General features: G+C 37.3%; 1 protein-coding gene across 5 annotated transcripts in view; it reads left to right on the plus strand.

Moving 5' to 3' along the window:
* The window catches only part of LOC311296642 (T-lymphocyte activation antigen CD80-like), a 53,134-nt gene that overhangs the window by 13,263 nt on the left and 19,871 nt on the right, over window positions 1-20,000 (plus strand). For 2 of the 5 annotated variants that reach the window (XM_084418513.1, XM_084418515.1), the window contains exons 4-8: window positions 5,040-5,360; window positions 8,589-8,879; window positions 14,942-15,001; window positions 15,071-15,199; window positions 15,310-15,349. In XM_084418513.1, coding sequence (XP_084274639.1) covers window positions 5,040-5,360; window positions 8,589-8,879; window positions 14,942-15,001; window positions 15,071-15,199; window positions 15,310-15,349 — 841 coding nt within the window. Of the gene's footprint in view, window positions 1-5,039; window positions 5,361-8,588; window positions 8,880-14,941; window positions 15,002-15,070; window positions 15,200-15,309; window positions 15,354-20,000 lie in introns of all 5 variants that reach the window. The other 3 variants (XM_084418514.1, XM_084418517.1, XM_084418516.1) reach the window with 2 other exon arrangements.

The raw sequence follows: 20,000 nt of genomic DNA on the forward strand, positions 1-20,000 counted from the left end.
GTATGTAAAACTGTGGGAACCTTTTCTGCTATCTAGCAAAGAATATGGATGGGCGATATGACCAAAATCTCAATTTTACTTCACAGTAACGATATCATGGTTTCACAATTCTCAATATCAGTTTTGATTCCACAGCATAAACTGAATTTCAAACTCTTTTTTTGAGTTTTTTTATTTTAATTTATTTTTTTGCAGGTAGTCTCAATGCTTTTTAAGTAATTTTATGTTTATTTTATGTAAAGTTTATTTGTTTCTATAAGTTTATTAAATTAGAAAGTGTATCTAAAATTTTAAATTAGAATTAATTTAGATTAATTTGACACTATTTACCCCTTTTTTATTATTATTTCTATGTACAATAAAACTAAAAGGTGAAGATTTTTGTGGTGTATCATTCATCAGTGTTTGTTTTTCCACTCCAATGTTCCAGTAATTCCTGCCCACTAAAAGCTGCACGGATAAATTTGCTTACCCCACACATAGACCCATCTATGTAAACGATTTAGAAAAAGTTCCATCAATTCAAACTTTATATCATCGCTATGATATGTAGTGTCATATCACCCAGCCCTAACATGCAGTAATGCTTTAAAGGTTGTATCAGCGATTTCAGGCCCAAAAAAGGCCCAAACATAAATGATCACATTCATGTAATCTTTCCTAATGATCCGCTAGTGTTGTACCCCTGAATAGAGGGGGAGAAGATTAATCACAGAACTCGCTTGATGTTTTCTCCACTGCGAACTTTATGTGTAATCTTTTTGTAACATTTGACATTAAACAGTTCTTTTTCAAATTAGCTTCATTGACATCTTTCTTTACATACATTCAACAATTTGTACCGTACACATTTAATTACATGAGTACACTTCTTTATAATAGGCTATTTGAAACCCATAACACTATAAGGTATACAAAAAAAATACAATAAAGAATTTTACAGTTACCTGAGAATCAACTCTTTTAAATCTTTCTCTTTTTAATCATCAATGCATATTAACTATATGGCAAATCAGTCATAAGCACGTAAATGTACTATTTCAACGAGTTATTTTAGCTGAAAATGCATCTGAAATTCTCAATTCACTTTTCATACTCTATACATTCACATTTGTTCAGCAAGTCAACAAATCAGCACTATTACCAGAATTACAACTTAAATACAAATATCGAACATACTCGAGCTTCGCGCCATTATATACAATTTTATAAACCTTTAAACACACATTCAAAATAGCTTGACTATAGTGCTGTCAATATTTCATAGATTTTGGTAATTCTAAAATACATATTTCAATCTGTCACACTAGCTGCCCGCCCCATAAGCATGCCGTCAAAAAATAGCGTCTCTGTAGGCAGCCTAGGCTCTGAGATCTGCACACAAAAACAATTGGTTTCACCAACCACTCAAAACCAAAATAAATAGTGTTCCAACCAATCACCGACAGGGGGAGGGTGTTGTGACATTTTGCGCTCCTTAAAGTCCGCGTGAACCGGAAGTTGCAAACGACTTTTCTCCAGTGCTGTGACGTATTTCCCAGTGAAAAGGAATATTGAACAGAGGGCAGGGTTTTACTCTAGTGCTCCTCCTCTCCATCTCTCGCTCATTACAGACTAACGATTTGAGGGGAGTGGTTAAGCGTTTCCCAAACCAAGCCGTCAAACATACGTCATCAGAGAAGGTCCTCCAAGGCAGAGGGGAGGGGCATTTTCAGATTTTGATTAAAGATTACGAAGCCAAAAAAATTGTTTCTGTGTTTTAACTTGCACGGATTAATTGTTCACCACAAGACTAGTAATATGCGCTAACAAAGTAAATAGGGTCCATTTTGATTTCATGCCGACTTTAAGATTAGATGAATGTGATCATTTATGTTTGGGCCTGAAATCGCTGATATAACCTTTAAACACATTTGACAAGCTAGTTGATAAAAATCAACAACCGGTCAAGAAAACTGATTGGCTAACGCTATTTTCCCACGTCTTGTCTGTGCTCTTTTATCCTTTCATGTTAACTGAAGTGAATAATGCACTATTTTAACTTTAATCAACAAGTAGAATTGATCATGACATTCTCAAGCTTATTCCAAAATAAATCGCTGATCCAATGCTGAGCTAGTGAATGTCTGAACTAGTTGATGCACAAAATCAATACCCTGATAAAGAGGTTGACTGGCAAAAAGTATTTTATGTATTTTGAAAATACAAAAATACTCATCTTAAATGTATTTAAATACAAATACAAAATACTATGTGGAAAAATGTATTTAAATACAAATACAAAATAGTATTTTGTATTTCAAATACGTATTTTAAATACATGTATCTGAAATACTGCCCATCCCTGCGCCCTCACTATCCCTACAAAAGGCGACAAAAATCGGTAAAACGTGTGTTTTCGCTATGTAACGTACATTAGCCAAAGTAGTGTCCTGGCCCGTTGCTGCTTCAGAATCGGGTCGGGGCAGACGCAGGGTGACACAATAATAATCTACACCGGTCACCATTACTTTGTACCCATGTTCTCACTACACGCTGTTCTGTTGTCAATAAACACACGATGCCACCGACGTTTACACTCTTTCTCTGTGTGTGTGCTACGACTCCTGAGTGATGCCGGGGTCCTATGAGGAGCTGGTAGTTGCCTCAATCGTGCCTGTAGGAGCGGTAACCATAGTGATCATATACCATCTATGACTGAGCTGAGTTGGTGATTTTCTGAACTGAAAAAAATCTAAGTTTTTTCAAAAACCAAACAATGCAAGTATCCTATGCCTGTTGACTTTCCCAGATGTGGCAGATTAGATTTGTTAAGGCTAGTCTGACAATAATGGCAAGAAGGCTTTTGCACTTAGCAAACACAGCAAAATGTGGAGACCATAACTATGCATTTAGGTGAGTGGACAGAGGCAAATAATGAATGAACACAAAAAGAAATAATCTTATCATTTAACCCATTGTACTGTATAAATTGACTGAGGTATGTTCACTGTCGTGTAAGCCACTATAAAAATAATTATAATAAGTAAATTTGTGTGGTGCAAGGTTTATGCAAACAACTAATAAAGGCCTACATAAACTTTTGACATCCTCTTATAGCATGTTTTTTTTTATTGTACGGAAGATATAGATTCTTAAATTATGGGCTATGAAAAACATTTCTTAATATGTCATACATCATTTGAAAGATATTTCTAATCTATAAATTGCAACAAACTTATAATTAACACTTAAATTTAAGTTATTCTTAGACATTTGAAATAGTAGTTTTAGCCATTAATTCTCACGAATATGTTGTATTTCACATTGTTGTGAAATTCTATAGAGGTATAGAGGGTTAACTAAAATTATAAGATTAAAATGTTGTCCTCCTGGCCTGCAGGCAATTTCTGATGACAGTAAGGCAGGCCCTAGTCAGTCAAGTGAGGATCTGCAGGAGGGCAGCCACAGTAGAAAAAGACAGCATGAGGAAGGAGAGACAGTAGAATTCATAATGATAGACTTTGTATGCTGAGATAAGCAAATGTTTAAATAAAACATACTTTGCTGAAGACATGAAGTTTTGGTGGGTGATTGGCATACTAGTCAAATAACAGTCTGATCATGCATTGCTAGTGGTGATCAGGTAGGCCTTTGTTTACCTTTGTTCATTGTTGTTTATCCATGATTTCAAATAAGAATCCCCCAATGGCTTTTTAGTGCAAATCATTAGCCCAAATTACGCAAAGTAACTACTTGAGCACTAGTTAAAGCCCAAATTACACAAAATAACGAATTGAGTTTAAATCATTTGCTGACAGCTTGGTCCCCCCCCAGTTAAAAAATCCTATCTGCGCCACTGAGACCAGCGACTAGTCATGTGACGATCACTGAAAACATCTGATCAGCGGATTTACACAAATCATTTCACTTTTAAGAAATGTTTTCTCAACATTGCACCGTTGCATATCTAATCAGTTCCGCATTAATTATTATTTAAATTATCACTCAGTGAGTCATTTAACCATGTATTACTGTCTCTGGAAGGCTTTTGTATTTCTAACACATTAAAATGCGTCATTTCATTTTTTAGATGCAATGCGGGGATTCCCAGACTATTTTTGTCATCTGAACCTATTTAAATATAATATATTTACTTGAATTTCCCCCTGAGATTTCAAGTTAATACAATTAGGTCATACAGTAATTCAATTAGGTCAACAATAGAATAAAGTCCATAATAATAATGATATTAAGTTGACTGTTCTGACGTCAGGTTAATGGTCACATGACAAAAGATTTTATCATTTGCTTATATTTTTTAAATATTTATGATTTAATTAATAGCAGTTCTGTCACACACCCCAGTCTGGGAAATCCTGACGTAATGTAATATTTAATGCACTTCATGTTGTTGATGATATTTTATTTCTCTTTGTGTTTTAAAATCAATATGGTACAAGATTATCCTATTAATCTCATAACGATACAACTCATAACGATAAATATACTGATGAACAAGTTAGGTCAAAAGCAATCTAAAAGTAGTCAGATCCTTGAATTATGGATTCTGTTACTAACTACAATGATGAACACACACACACACACACACACACACACACACACACACACACACACACACACACACACACACACACAATACATTATATATATATATATATATATATATATATATATATATATATATACCTCTATAGAATTTCACAACAATGTGAAATACAACATATTCGTGAGAATATATATACATATATTATACTGTATATATATATATATATATATATATATATATATATATATTTTAACTACCTATACGTGGACATTCAGCAATGGAAAATGATATATCTTGTATCTGTGGAATTATCATAAATTATAATGCATATTCACAGCAGGGATCAAACTGAATATAACGCTGATTTCACTTTGTATGTTATTTAGTTAAGTATACATGTTGCTATTTACACTGAAGTACATTTGCTTTAATAATCAGGGTAACATGCAGACTGAAATGCTTCTCATATCTGATCTGTGCGTTTGTGTAGATGCCAGTGGCCCACCGGTGAACATCACTGCTGTTTTGGGTCACACCGCTACATTCAAATGCCCCAATCAGAAGAGCGGGACTGTTACACGCTTGTACATACTGAGAGTTGCTGAAAACAGGGATGATAAATTCATCAACGGTTTTGATACATCCAGAAAGTTGGATGTTCTTTTCGAGTACCAGAACAGAACCAAAGTGAACCAAACAAACCTCAGCATGGCGATGACAGATGTCTCCGTTTCTGACGAAGGATTGTACAGATGTTTTGTCTTTTACGGCAGAGTGGAGCCTTACTCAGAGATCTATCTCAAAGTCACAGGTATGGCACAAGATATACAGACCCCACAGGGTTGAGTTAAGCTCAGAACTGAAGAATCGGCTCATTTTCAGTTTATGAGTGTGAATTTGAATCTGAATGGCAGAAAGAGAAATTATAATACAATAATTCAACAACAACAGGATTTTCAAAACAACAAATTATGAATAATTACATCATTAATTTTGACAAATTATGCTTATCTTTTCTCGGATATGTACAATATATTTTATCTCAACTAATGGGATTCACCCTCTTTATTTAAACTAAAGCCCAATTTATACTTCTGCGTCGAACTTACGCCGTAGCTACGTCGTAGGCTGTGTGTAGCGCGCGTACCCTGACGTGCACCTCTCCAAAAATGTAACAACGCGTCAACTCTATGCGGATGCAATCGCTGTGATTGGTCTGCTAGGACCGCTCCCTCGGGTTTCACATGCTCCCTCTGCGCGCGTGAATGCGGACAACGACACAGAAGTATAAATGAAAACCAACGCGTTGCCTACAGCGTAAAGGCTCCGGCGTAGGTCCGACGCAGAAGTACCATCAATGCAGATTATTGTTTTTAATTTAATTTTTATTTTTAATTTTGCCAAACAATAACCAGAGGGTGTGCATTAAAAAAGAAGAAAGTACATTTATGGTGATTAATGTTTCCATATAATTGTATAAAAATAATATTGACAAAACAAAGTGAGGAAATTAGCGCATTCTGGCTAATTAGTGAATATAGTTGATTTCTGTAAATCCTCCAAATGTTATAAATATGAGAATATGTTTAGTTATGGGTGGTTCATACTAAAATATAAAATGCATTATTAAAAACTATACTTTTGATTTTCTTTTACTTTCTTCCTTTTTTATGCACCCCTATTCAAATGCACTTCAAATTTTGAGCCATTCTCAGTTCATTTCTGAATGATACACCACCCTGATAAGCTCCTACATTGTGTGTAATGAATCTGCGGTCGATCATTTGAATATATGTTCATGTGCGAATATGAGTGTGCATGTCCGTTTTAAAACCATCTCTGGTTTATTTGCGTATGTAGGGGACATAGGGGTATGCTGACTGTGTACAGTTGAGACACTTTTTGAGTTTTGATTTTTCACACAAAAATACATACTGAAAAGAATTGAATTTTTACATGAAATGCCACATGACATTACATTACATTAGCTTGTAGACTAATATATTATCAAACAATAATACCCATAAGTAGTTTATATTTTCCACAATTAGCGAATAAAAATAAGGTGCTTTTTGTGTCAACTCTGTCTCAACTGTACCTATGTACGGGACAGTTGAGACAGTACTATGGTACAGTTGAGACACCCACCATTTTTAATGAGGGAAATGTAACTAAATGTTCATTGCAAATATAATAAATAAAGACAAATGAAGAAAATAACAATTGGGCAACATGTCTGTTTATTCATCCTTTCTAAATTCATTAATTTTATGTAAATTAGGACCGTTAAAATGTATAAAACATGAACAAGATATTTAACAAACAGATATCACAACGGTACAAATGGAAACATTCCAATCACAACACAATGTCAAAGTAACAGTAAGAAACAAAGGGGAAAAAAACTGATTCAGTTGTCACTTTCACAATGATGGCATGTGTAGCTGTCTCCGCCAAGGGTACACTCTGTGTGTGACCACACGCTACATCTGGAGCAGGACACCCATTTCTCTCCCGACCTTGACCTTGAAAACCATTCTTCACACACCAAGCATTGGGTGTCTTCTGTGCTTTTCTTTGTTCTTTTTCCTCCTTCCTTTTTCTCTTTCAGGATCTTCCTCTTCACCTTCGTGGAGGATCTTTTTTTCTCCTCTTCAAGGGTCTTCTTTACAGGGGTATCAGTAAGAATTTCAGTGGTCATCTTCTTTCGACGTTGAACCTATTGTTGTTTTTTTGTGCATTCCTACCTCTTTGGGGGGTAGCCCATAATACAAGGCTGCAGCTGTCCTGATATAAGACACCAGGTTGAGCTCCTGGTCATTAGTAAGAACTGTATTGCAGCTCTGGTACCCTACTGAGGGCAGCAGGCCTTGGCCCTCATCAGCAAGCTCTTTTCTTTTTTTTCACATATCGGGCCAGTGAAGCAACAGGAATCTTGAACTTCTCAGCTACCTTCCTAATTGATATGCCCTTATCTACAACTTTTGCGGCCCTCTCTAAATGGTATCCTGGCATTCCCCTATTCATTGTCCTAGCTCTTGTCCTAGCTCTTGTGCTGGGCATCCTGTACAAGTATAAGATAAACATAAACAAAAAGTCCACATGCACTACATAAACAGCATAGCTAACACACACACACACACACACACACACACACACACACAAATAAATGAATTCTTTAAAAATTAAATGTTCTTTAAATTAACTATGTGACCACACATCTTTAAAAGGGTGTATCAACTGTACCCGTTTTACCACCTTGTCTATTTGACAACTTGCTAGGTTATCTTTATAACATACATGTTAGAAAAATATATTCATTAATAATATACAGTTTAAATATAATAAATATGAAATTGTATTTTTAATTGCGTCCTATGCTGGCCAATTATGACGTTTAACCTGTTATCATAACACTGAACAAATAAACAGCGTGTTTTGTAATATAACTCTATTGGGGTACGGTTGAGACACTTGTGTTGAGACACTATCCCCCGCTGGCCACTTTGCACATTTCTCTAGATTTTGCATTGAGCTTGCATGACTCAATACCATGAAATATGCCAATTTTTAGGGCACAGAATAACGTTTGTAATGGTACCAGTTACGTTTAACAGTCACATAAGGATAATAAGTTATTCATAGTTGAGTGTGCAAAAAAAGATGCAAGCCTTACCTTAGAAAAAAAACTTTTGCAGATATCTTCTGATCGGAGACGCGTCCAGTCTTCAGATTTTGCAGGATAAAAGAGGACACTAATACGCATGTGCACAGCAAAAATCACAACTTGTGCATGCTGCGCGCGCAAGTTATTTAAGGTGTCTCAACTGTACACATCTCAACTGTACACATGTCTCAACTGTACACAGTCTACCCTACATCTGTCTGTGTGCGCTTGCGTTGGAAACTCACCGCTGCTGAGTAAGCGCTCATGGGAGGCTATTACTGACGTGGGTTTTGAGGAAATGAAACATTGTAGGGGGAACCTCTCCGGATCTCTAAAATGTCACTTATTCCACTGTTCTCTCCCTTTTTAAAGCCAAATACAGCCGTCCCACAATCGAGAAGGAGTGCAGTGAACGTAAGAACGGCGATGGCGCTGCTGGGAAAAGCTGCCAGCTGAGTTGCTCGTCGACGGGAGGTTACCCGCAAAGTGCCGTGATGTGGGCGGAGCTTAACCCCAGTCTGATGAGTGTCGTTCACAAAGAGAGCTCAGAAGATCTGCTCTCCAAAACATGGACCATCAACCAAACCATCACGTACAACTGCGACCATCCAACCAATGTCAGCTGTGCCGTAGATGGCGCTGTTTCCCCCACCATCACTATATGTAAGTGAGCTGGATGTAAATTGCATTCGATTAAAGCTCAAAAAAGCAAACCAAGCAATTGCTTGGGGCCCCGAGCTGGCCTGGGGCCCCAAGACAACGACTGGTTAAGAATAAAATGCAACGACAAACTGTGTGAGCGCCCCTTTGATAGTCAATGTAAAGTGCAATGACACTGTTATCGGGATCCCCCTCAAGGGGGCCCCCCTCAGTAGTCGCTGACAGCAGCCAGCCAACCACGTGTCCATTTTGCTTGGGGGCCCCAAATTCCTTCAAACGGCCCTGGCTATGAGTAACACACTTCTAGCCAAAATAACCTTGAGTTTGGTTACATGTCGTTTTTGCCAAAATAACTTGCGAGATGTGCGATATTCCAACATGTAAGCAAAGTCAGCAGTGATTACAAGGTGTTCGGTTTCATTTCTTCACTCATTTCATTTCTTTGTCTAATTGATGACGAGTCTATTCTTGGGCGATGGTTTAGACGTCTATTAATTTTTCACTGACAGCCCAAATTTTGGCTTGTTTTAGTCTATTAAACATCTTTTAAACGCAAAATTGCTTGCTGGGACTTTATTTTAAGGTGACGCACATGCACGTTTCTACATGTACGTATAGTATTAGTAATAACAGTAACTAAGCCTAAACCAAACCCTAACCGTAACTATAGTAAGTACATGTAGGTAATTAATATCACTCAGTACTTATTTGAGTAAGTACGGTGTAAATACGTCACCTTAAAATGAAGTGTAACCAAAAAGTCATATTCCAAGTCTTTTGAAGTTTTGTGTGACTGAATTTAGAAATTGTTGATCACTGAAAATCTTGTCCTCTAAGATGTAGTGGGGGCATTTAGCTCATGAATATTAATTAGGTTATATTGCATAAGTAATGTGGAGTAAATAATGTCAGGACATTTTTTATTTTTGGTCAACTTTTCCAGGGCTTTTCCATCTTTTAGATGATCATCCTTATGCAAGGGAGAGTATCCTGAAATTTAAAGGGTTAGTTCGCCCATTTAAGACATGAAGTTGTATGCAATCCTTACCAGCACTATAGTGCATACACACTGACCCACTCTGTGGTAACCTCCCTGGTCAGAGTTCTGGCCGCTCGAAGTTTTTCAAGAAAGTAGTCCCGGTTAGTTTCCGGGGCCTAAAAACTGTGCGTTATTACGTGAAAAAATTATATGCGTTGCAAAGCGTGATTAATTTACATCACAAAAAACACTCCGGGCAAAATTCATACCTCAGTTTTAATCGGCACTATTTTCTTTCCATTTCTATCAATCCGCGCTGCTGTCAACGTCAACAGTGCACACGTTCCGGGGCCTGTACCATGAAGGTAGCTGAACAAACTCGGGGTTACAGGATTGGTTTTGAGTTGACAAATCCAAACCGTTGCGATCAGGCTTTATTGGTACCATGATGCAGCTCATCGACTTTCTCTGTCAACTCAGGCTTTGATCTTTAAGCTATGATTACTCCACGCGCGCGTGCACATAAAAGAGTGACGTCGACACTGAACAGCCAATCGCGGGTAGTAGAGCGAGAGCGTTATATTTTTCCGCGGAGGAGCAAGAGATAATTATTCAGAATTACGATGAATTTAAATATGTATTTCAAGCTCGAAACAATACGGTCTCTGTGCCAAAGCAAGAGAAGACTGTTGGAGAAAGATTGCTGATTGTTAATGTGTAAGTTAAACAAATACGTTCTATATTTATGTAAAATTATGTAGGCCTATATGTATGTGTAGCCTATATGTTTACTATACCCTATAGCCTATTTGTATAATATATAAAAAATGTACATGTATGTACTAAGAAAGATTAATATTCCTTAAATGCTTTTTAAATGCAACCCCAACTCCAAATGTTCTTGGCAGCAGATAAAGACAAAATATAAAAATAATAATTCAAAGTGGTGAGTATTTACCACAACCTTTTATTACTTCTGTGAACATTTGATCACAAACACTTGTTTGCAGCAAACAGAAATAAAGTGTTAAATTCAGAAAACCAGAACACACTGGCGGAGGAGTTGGCTCTGAGTAGGCAATAAGCGGGGCGGCCGATTATGGATGGGATTAGAGGTGCTGTACAATCTGACCCTGGTGCTGGCTCCTTTAAGTAAGTAACACTGGGTACGTGTGCAATACATTACTACTTTTAAGTTGTAAATATGGCTGACTGTATGTTCTGCAGTAGAGAGAAATGTGTCCCTGTTGAAGCCAGCACACACAGTCTCCCACACAGAGGTCAGTATGCAGCAGACAGAACACCAAACATAACCTGCTTTACAACAGTTATGCTTTACATTGGCCTATTTTTATTTATTAGGGTGGAGGAAATGAAGACACTCTGTCTGTGTGTTCTCAGACAGTTGCTGATGTGAATGCACTGGGCTTTTTATTATGGCAAACATTTGAATGTGTGGCATAAAAAAGGGACTGGCCCTTACACATCTCTTTTATTGTAGGATTTTTCACAACCTGCCCCAGAAACTGAGGCCTCTACCTCAATGGGCTTCAGAAGAAATGTGTAAGGATTTAAAACCCTTGACATAAATTACAGTCAGTCCTGTGTTTGTAGGAAGTCAAGGAACTTTTTGTGATTTGATGAGCCGCCAGAAAACTTGTAATGATCATGTTTGTGGTGGAATTATGTTTCAGGTGGAAACAGACTCAGTCAGGGCCCTGTACAAAAGAGTCTCGAACTAGACTGCACACTAAAGTAGTCTCAAACTAGACTGCACACTAAAGGAGTCTCAAACTAGACTGCACACTAAAGTAGTCTCAAACTAGACTGCACACTAAAGGAGTCTCAAACTAGACTGCACACTAAAGTAGTCTCAAACTAGACTGCACACTAAAGGAGACTTGAACTAGACTGCACACTAAAGGAGACTTGAACTAGACTGTTCACTAGGAGCTGACTGTGAGCTGAGAAAAGAAAAATGGAGATCAAACAGCTGAATAAAACTGATCTCAGTATGTGAACTTATTTAACCAAGTAACACTTTAGTATTAATATTTATTAATGAAACTTTCTCTTGCTCTCTTTCTCCCTCTCATCCCACAAAACCAATAAAACAGTTTGAGACTTATCTGCAGTTTCAATGTGCTTTTATTAAGTGTAATATTGTATGGTGATTGCATCTACATCTGCACCAGCTGGGTGGTCAAGTGTGATCGGGTCAGTTTCATCGGGGAGAAGCTGGTTTTGTGGTGGTTCTCGCTCTGTTCTACTGGTGGCTATAATGTGCAGAATGGCACATGCATGCAGCCACTATCTCTGATGAACACAGTTGAAACGTGCCTTTAGGATGCCAAAGGTCATCTCGATCTTCACTCTGGTTTTACTGAGGGCCACATTGAAGCGGTGCTGTGGCCCTGTCTGAGGTCAGGGGGTTATTGTGTAGGTTTTTTCTATCTCAGTTCAAATTAACTGTTTTGTACTGTACCAAATTTAACTTGCTTTCCTCAAAGCGCTGACACAACACAGACTCATGGAAAATTCGTGAGTCAAGCACTGGAGCCAGGCCATTTAGCATCCAAACTTGTGATCATACGTTCATGACCACAAGTCATCAGCAGATGAAATGTTTAGTAGATCATTTTTATATCTTGTTAATGTTACTAATTTAAAGATTCATCTCACAGAAAATAATCATCTCACAAATTCACATCTCTACCTGAAGTGATAGGATTTCCTATTAACATCTGCCTCATGTTCTCTTAGAGCAGTGGAGACTAGAGCAATAGACTATAGGGAATCCTATCATAAGATTAACAGAATAATAATAAAGATTTAAAATAATTCTTAACATGTATTATATTGTATAGTACATTTGTGAAATGTGCTTTAAAAAAAAAAAAAAAATTGTTCATGTGATGTCACCCTATCAATATATCTTACCGGCAATTTTATAAAAGCCCTCTTTTATGGACATAGTCGATAAATGTCCGGGGAACACTATTAATGAAACTATTCATGTACTCCTGCAGAGCAAGGACCACCTTGCGAATGGTTCGACAAACCGTGTTTTCCCCCAGCTTCTGTGCATCACCCACCGTGCAAGTAGCCTATGTACCACTTGCAAAAAAACACAAACGCAATACCATTTGCGGTACAGTAAGTGCATGAATTCGACGTGTTAAATTATTTATGTGCGGCTCAAGAAGTTCGCAAAATAAGACATTCCTTCCGCGGAAAAGCTGTATCTTTCATACAAGTAACTATCAGGAAAGGCAAGGGGATTTTGTCAGGCTAAAAACTCTTTCTTTACAAAGTGCTCGTCTAACAATTTGCGCTGAGATGTCCACCGGATTTGGAAGAAAAGGTGAAGTCATTGCAACAAACCCTTGGAATAAGTTACGTCACCTATATGTTTCTTTGCTCTCAGCTGATTGGTCAAACTTCAGTCTGAGATCTTGAATCCAGAACATAACCTGCCCCGGAGCAGGTTAGCCGTGCAGCGTAAGATACCATGGCAACGAACACCGATTAAAGCCGAGCTACTTTCATAGTACCTAAAACCCAGGGTTGGGGGAAACTAAGCTGAAACATAGCCGGCTAGCCACCTAATCCGGCTTCATGGTACAGGCCCCCGATCAGCTCTTGATAGCGCGACTCGTTGACAACATGTCTGACTACGAAAGTTCTGATGATGAAACAAATTTTAGCATAATGTCAGACGGAACAGATGAGGATGAAAGTAATTTTTAGCACAACACCAAAGGGATACCTTTATGAACCGGAGTATACCGATGCCGAACTTTTTATATTAGACCTCTTTTCACGTGATTTCCACTAGAGTCTAAACATCAGCTTGTTTACTGTACAGTTTAGACATGGGATCATAAAGTTAGTAAATAGAGCTTACCTGTGGTAGCCTACAGCAAAACTCTTTAAAATCTTTATTTTTATTTTTCCTCCTTGGTTGGGGATGTAATCGTCTTCGCTGAAGTGAGCACTGCACACACGAAAATCCTTTATTTTGGATATTTTAGCTCCCGCAGAGTAGCCGATGGCAACAAGCCAAAGCTGTCTTATAGCTATATCCGAAACAGGAAAACGATGGAATCTGAACGGTGATCCCGGCACATTCTTGTGGTCACAACCTGGGAATTTACAAGTTCACACCATTGTTAATTTTGTACTTTTTACGTCGTTGTCATTCGATTGTGTTTACACTATGGAACTGCTGATCGGAACGTGCGCACTGTTGACGTTGACAGCAGCGCGGATTGATAGAAATGGAAAGAAAATAGTGCCGATTAAAACTGAGGTATGAATTTTGCCCGGAGTGTTTTTTGTGATGTAAATTAATCAAGCTTTGCAACGCATATAATTTTTTCACGTAATAACGCACAGTTTTTAGGCCCCGGAAACTAACCGGGAATCGGTTAGCTTCGAGCGGCCAGAACTCTGACCAGGGAGGTTAAAATACCACATAGTGGGTCAGTGTGTATGCACTATAGTGCTGGTAAGGATTGCATACAACTTCATGTCTTAAATGGGCGAACTAACCCTTTAAAAGGCAGCGATACATTTAATAGCAAATTTATTCTAATTACTACTATATATACTATACCAATTTAAAAGATTATTTGGAAAATATTTACTAAAAACAAAAACAAAATCCATTCTTTCCCTTATAGTACTGTACTGTTAGATGTATTATCTATTTATTTTTTATCAAATTTTTGTTTATTTAATCTAATTTATGTTTTTATTTATTTTTATTTAGTTGTTATTATTTATATGAATCACTTTTCATTTATTTATTATTTATTTTAACCTATTTATCTATCTATTTATTTTAATCGTTAACATTTTTTAGATATATTATTTATTTATATTAATCACTTTTCATTTATTTCTTATTTATTTTATTTCTTATTTATTTTAACCCATTTATCTATTTATTTTAATCTTTAAATTTTTTTAGATATTATATTATTTATTTATATTAATCACTTTTCAATTATTTCTTTATTTTTAACTAATTTATCTATTTATTTTAATCTTTTAAATCATTTATTTATTTATTTTTACACAGGTTTTACACAGGACCCCTCAGACCCTCTTGCGGCCCCCAGTTTGAAAACCCCAGTAACAAGTGCGTCACAAATAATTCTTCAAGAGTGAAAAGTCAAAAGATCAAATGTCTTTTCTTGTCTTCTTTCAGGCGAAAAAGAACCTTTCTCAGTTAATGTGATCGCAGCTATTGTGTTCGTGCTTGTGTTTGTCCTGCTGCTACTTCTTGTCCTTGCTGTCCTCATGGTGATGAAGCTCTGCTGTCGAAGACGTCAAGCAGGTACACAAGAACACACACACTCAATTATTAAGACACACTAAACTACATTAGCTACTGTATTAGACTTCAAATCTTCATCTGAACATGTGTATCGTTTCTGTCTTCCACAGATGATCAACATGACTATGAAAATGCTGACCTTCCATTAGCGTAGGTATCTTCTCATTATGTTCTCTTATGTCCTCGCTGGTTTTAATGATGCAATTACAATGAAAATGTTCTGGAGCTCACATAAGCACCGTAGAAATTATACATACCAGGGTTATCATAGTTAACTAAAACTAAAAACAAAATTTTTTTTGGGTAACTCTTCATTTTACAGTGTAACATATGTACGTACCATAAATTATGCGTAATTACATGAAACTAACCCCCAACCAAACCCTAATCCTACCCTAACCCTATAGTTAGTACATGTAGTTAATTAATATTACTCAGTACTTAAATATATAATTACACTATAACAATGACACCTTAAAGTGTAAACTAATTTTGTTACTTTAAATAAAATAAATGTTAACTGAAATTTTCTATGAAAAACGTATTTCAGCTAGTTGCCAAAGGCAATATTTCTCATTTCCATTTAGTAGAACTTATGAAAGCTTGTTTCCGCCACTAAATAAAAAAGATTTATGTCTCGCAATTCTGACTTTTTTTCTCGCAATTGCAAGTTTATATAATAATAATAATAATACATTTATTTTGTATAGCGCCTTTAAAATTTGCTTTCTCAAAGCGCTTTACAAGCAAACATAACAACAGAGAAACTACACACTTTGAATACAAAAATAAACACAAAAAATGAAAATCAAGTAAAAGCAATCCTAAAATAAAATGTTTTAAGAAGAGATTTAAAAGTCACTAATGTATTTGCTTACCTGATGTCGGCTGGGAGAGAATTCCAAAGCTTGGGAGCATAGACAGAAAATGCTCGATCACCCCTGGACCGAAGCCGTGTCTTGGGAACAACCAAGAAACCACTCTGCGAGGAACGCAGATTACGACATGGTGTGTAAGGCATTAATAAGTCAGTCAAGTACTGAGGAGCCAGATTGTGCAGAGATTTAAATGCCAGCATAAGAATTTTAAAATCAATACGGTACCTGACAGGTAGCCAGTGCAGAGACTCCAGGACAGGGGTTATATGATCCCTAGCCCTGACCCCAGACAATACTCTAGCAGCCGAATTCTGTAGATATTGCAGTTTGTCAATTGATGATTTAGATACCCCAGCTAGAAGACCGTTACAGTAGTCAATACGTGAAAAGACAAAAGAATTTATCAACTTCTCAGCAACTGAGAAGGACAACATAGGACGTAAATGTGCTATATTTCTGAGGTGATAAAAGGATGTCTTAACCGTGTTCTGCACAAAAGGCTCAAATGACAGTGTGGCATCAAATATGACACCCAGATTTTTTTATTTGCTCTGAAACTCCAAGGCAACACCATCAAAATACAGAGTAGGAGATCCAACCTTTCAGAGTTGATGAGGAGAGCCAAGGAGCATAACTTCTGTTTTTGAGCCATTTAAAGACAGAAAATTGTTGGACATCCAAATCTTAATCTCAGCAATACAGTTCGAAAGATGCACAACGTCCACTTGCTGGCCCGGTCTTGAATGGATATAAATCTGTGTATCATCAGCGTAAAAGTGATAGTTAAGGTCGAGAGATCTTAATAATTGACCAAGTGGATAGATGTACATACTAAAAAGTAAGGGACCCAATACTGACCCCTGTGGAACACCAGTATGAACAGAACCAGCTTTGGACTTAAAGCCACCCATAAAAACAAATTGACTGCGGTCAGTGAAATAGGACTTGAACCAGTCAAGAACAGTCTCTGACAAACCAAATACATGTTCGAGGCGGTTAAGTAACAGTGCATGGTCAAAAGTGTCGAAGGCTGAACTAAGATCCAAGAGAATGAGAAGGGACATGGAGCCAGAGTCGGAGGCAATTAGTAAGTCATTAGTGACTTTCACCAATGCAGTCTCAGTGCTGTGTAATTTTCGAAACCAGATTGATGAGGTTCAAATAGTCTATTTTCAATTAAGTGTTTGTTTAATTGGGCCGCAACCACACCCTCCAAGATTTTAGCCAGGAATGAGAGATTAGAGATTGGGCGATAATTTGACAGAATTTTCACATCAAGAGTTTTGCTTTTTTTAAACGGGAGTGACCGCAGCACTTTTAAGTGCTGCTGGCACCTCCCCAGATGACAAAGAGTCATTTATTAAAGCAAGAACTGAAGGACATAAAGGACCAAAGCAGGATTTAAACAGGCTACTAGGCATGGGATCAAGTATGCAAGTGGTAGCTTTCATACGAGAAACCTGCTTGCAGAGCATCTCAGGTTGTAATAAAGTAAATTTTGGAAAAGGAGTGCCAGAGAAACTTAGAGTATTAGCTGCGAGATCAGCAGACCATAAAGTATGTATGTTTGTGCGAATATTATGAATTGTTTCACTGAAAGATTTGAGAAACTCATTACACAACCAGCCAGATGAAGTCAAAGAACTGACACTATCTACATTAAGTAGACTGTTAATTGTATGAAAGAGCTGTCTGGGATTGTTTTGATTATTATCAATAATATTTGAGAAATAAGCAGATCTCGCAGTTTCAGTGGCTACTCTGTAGTTTGACAAGCAGTCTTTCCAAGCTTAGTGAAACACATTTAGACCAGAGCGACGCCATTTTCCCTCCAATTTCCGACACGCAGCCTTCTGTGAACGCAAATCATCATTATACCAGGGGGCTGACTGTACAAATAAAACATTACGTGTTTTAATGGGTGCAAAGAAGTCCAAGTTGGCTGTAAGAACATTGTTAAATACTAAGATTTATCCTCAAGAGGAGCAGAGGACATAACATCTAAAGAAGAGACAATAGAATTTGCAAAAGTAGCGTGATCAATTGATTGCCATTTACGGAATGAGAGAGTTAGCGAAGTCTCTCTACTAGAATGAAATATCTCAATATTAAAGAAGACCCAGCATCCACGACAGAGAAATTAGAGAGAAAAGAATCATTTGCAATAATTAAATCTAATGTATGTCCTTTACAATGAGTGGGGACATTTACAAACTGAGAAAAATTAAAACAGTCCAAAAGTGATAGAAAATCCTTGGCCATGACACAGGCTTTCTGATCTACATGAATGTTAAAATCACCCAGAATCAAAATTCTCTTAAATTTGACAGACAATATAGACAGAAGATCAGCAAACTCAGACAGAAAGTCCTTATTCGGTTTAGGAGGTCTATAGATAGTGACCACAGCAGCATGGAGGGCAGAATGAGAATCAGATACGTTTAAAACAAGACATTCAAATTTTTTTAAAAGAGGTACAGACACAGGGTGAATCTTGAATTGCAGTTTATAGACAACTATAATACCACCACTTCTACCTGTAGTCCGCAAGACGTCAATGAGTCCAAAGCCTGCTGGAGTCAGCTGATTAAGAATAAGCCCATCATCCTGTTTATGCCATGTTTCTGTAAGGAAAAACAAGTCCAGCTTCTTGTCCATGATAAAATCCGACAGCAGCAAAGCTTTGTTGTTCACAGAGCGCACGTTAAGTAACGCGGCTTTTAAAGGGCTTGCCGACACCGCATCACAGGAATGCTGATCACACGGCAGAGTTGATAAGTTAGTAAAATCAACCCCAGAGTAAAAGAGTCTTTTAATCCTTCGTCGGCAGTTCAAAACTGGGATGGAAGAAGACGAGGAAGAGACATAGCTTCGTCCTGTGCTCCGATGGATATACCGCTTGGGCCGCAATAATCCAGCCCTGTCACAGTGGTAGTAGGTGTCCCCAGACAGATAATAATTCCGCTTCAGGGATAACAGCTGGCAGGAGGTGTACCGTAAGGCCATGTTCATTGTAGCAACGTCAGCACCAGCTCCAGACAGGTCTATCTGTGAGTCCACAGAGCCAAAAGAAGGCCACCAGGCCAGCACCAAGAGAAGCAATCTCCCGGCGTACATAAGTAAAGTACACCGCATCACAGTGTCAGTTCGGAGAGCGGAGCGGCAGCCAGAAGCGTACCCTGCTCAACCGGAAGTCCTCCGGTTATATCCTCCTTGGACCCAGGAATAGACTTTTATCCACTGTAGTGGACATTATATTTTAGTGAATTTCTCTGACATCATACATGTCACGTCACAACCTGGGTGTCCCGTAAAGAGCACAATCAGGACTTTTCAGAGACACCAAATGTTTGGAGGTTTCACCATGAACAACTTCTCCTTGGTCTTTAAAAATGTCTGACATTAATTTAGTGATCAAATGTAAGAAATATGATAATATATTGTAATTATAATTTAAATCGGACTACTTTTCAAATTATATTTCATAAACCAACATCTCAGGAAAACGTTATGGGGTTTCAAGTAAAAAAATTACTTTCTGTTACAGAACAGGGCGTTGATTTCATACGTGTCCACTGTAGAGGACACCAGGACTTAAATCTTGTTTATCAGGCATTTTGGGAGACACAACAAGTGAATATGGAAATAAATTATACATCAATATTCCTATGAAATATTAGATATTATTATTAAAATGTTGCCAATTATTACACTTCTTTTTTCATTAAATGTTGCTCCAAGAACACATTAATGTGCAAATTAGATACAGTGTATAGATACATTGCATTGAATGGGAATATTAATTTACGGCCATTTTACCCACATATTGCATAAAGTAAAATGGTGTATCAATTCATTCCGTTATATCTTTCATAACATAGTTGACAATCATCTTTATACAAATTTTGGTTAAAAAATCCTGA

This window comes from Rutilus rutilus, assembly GCF_951802725.1.
Source record: "Rutilus rutilus genome assembly, chromosome: 9".
Classification (NCBI taxonomy): domain Eukaryota; kingdom Metazoa; phylum Chordata; class Actinopteri; order Cypriniformes; family Leuciscidae; genus Rutilus; species Rutilus rutilus.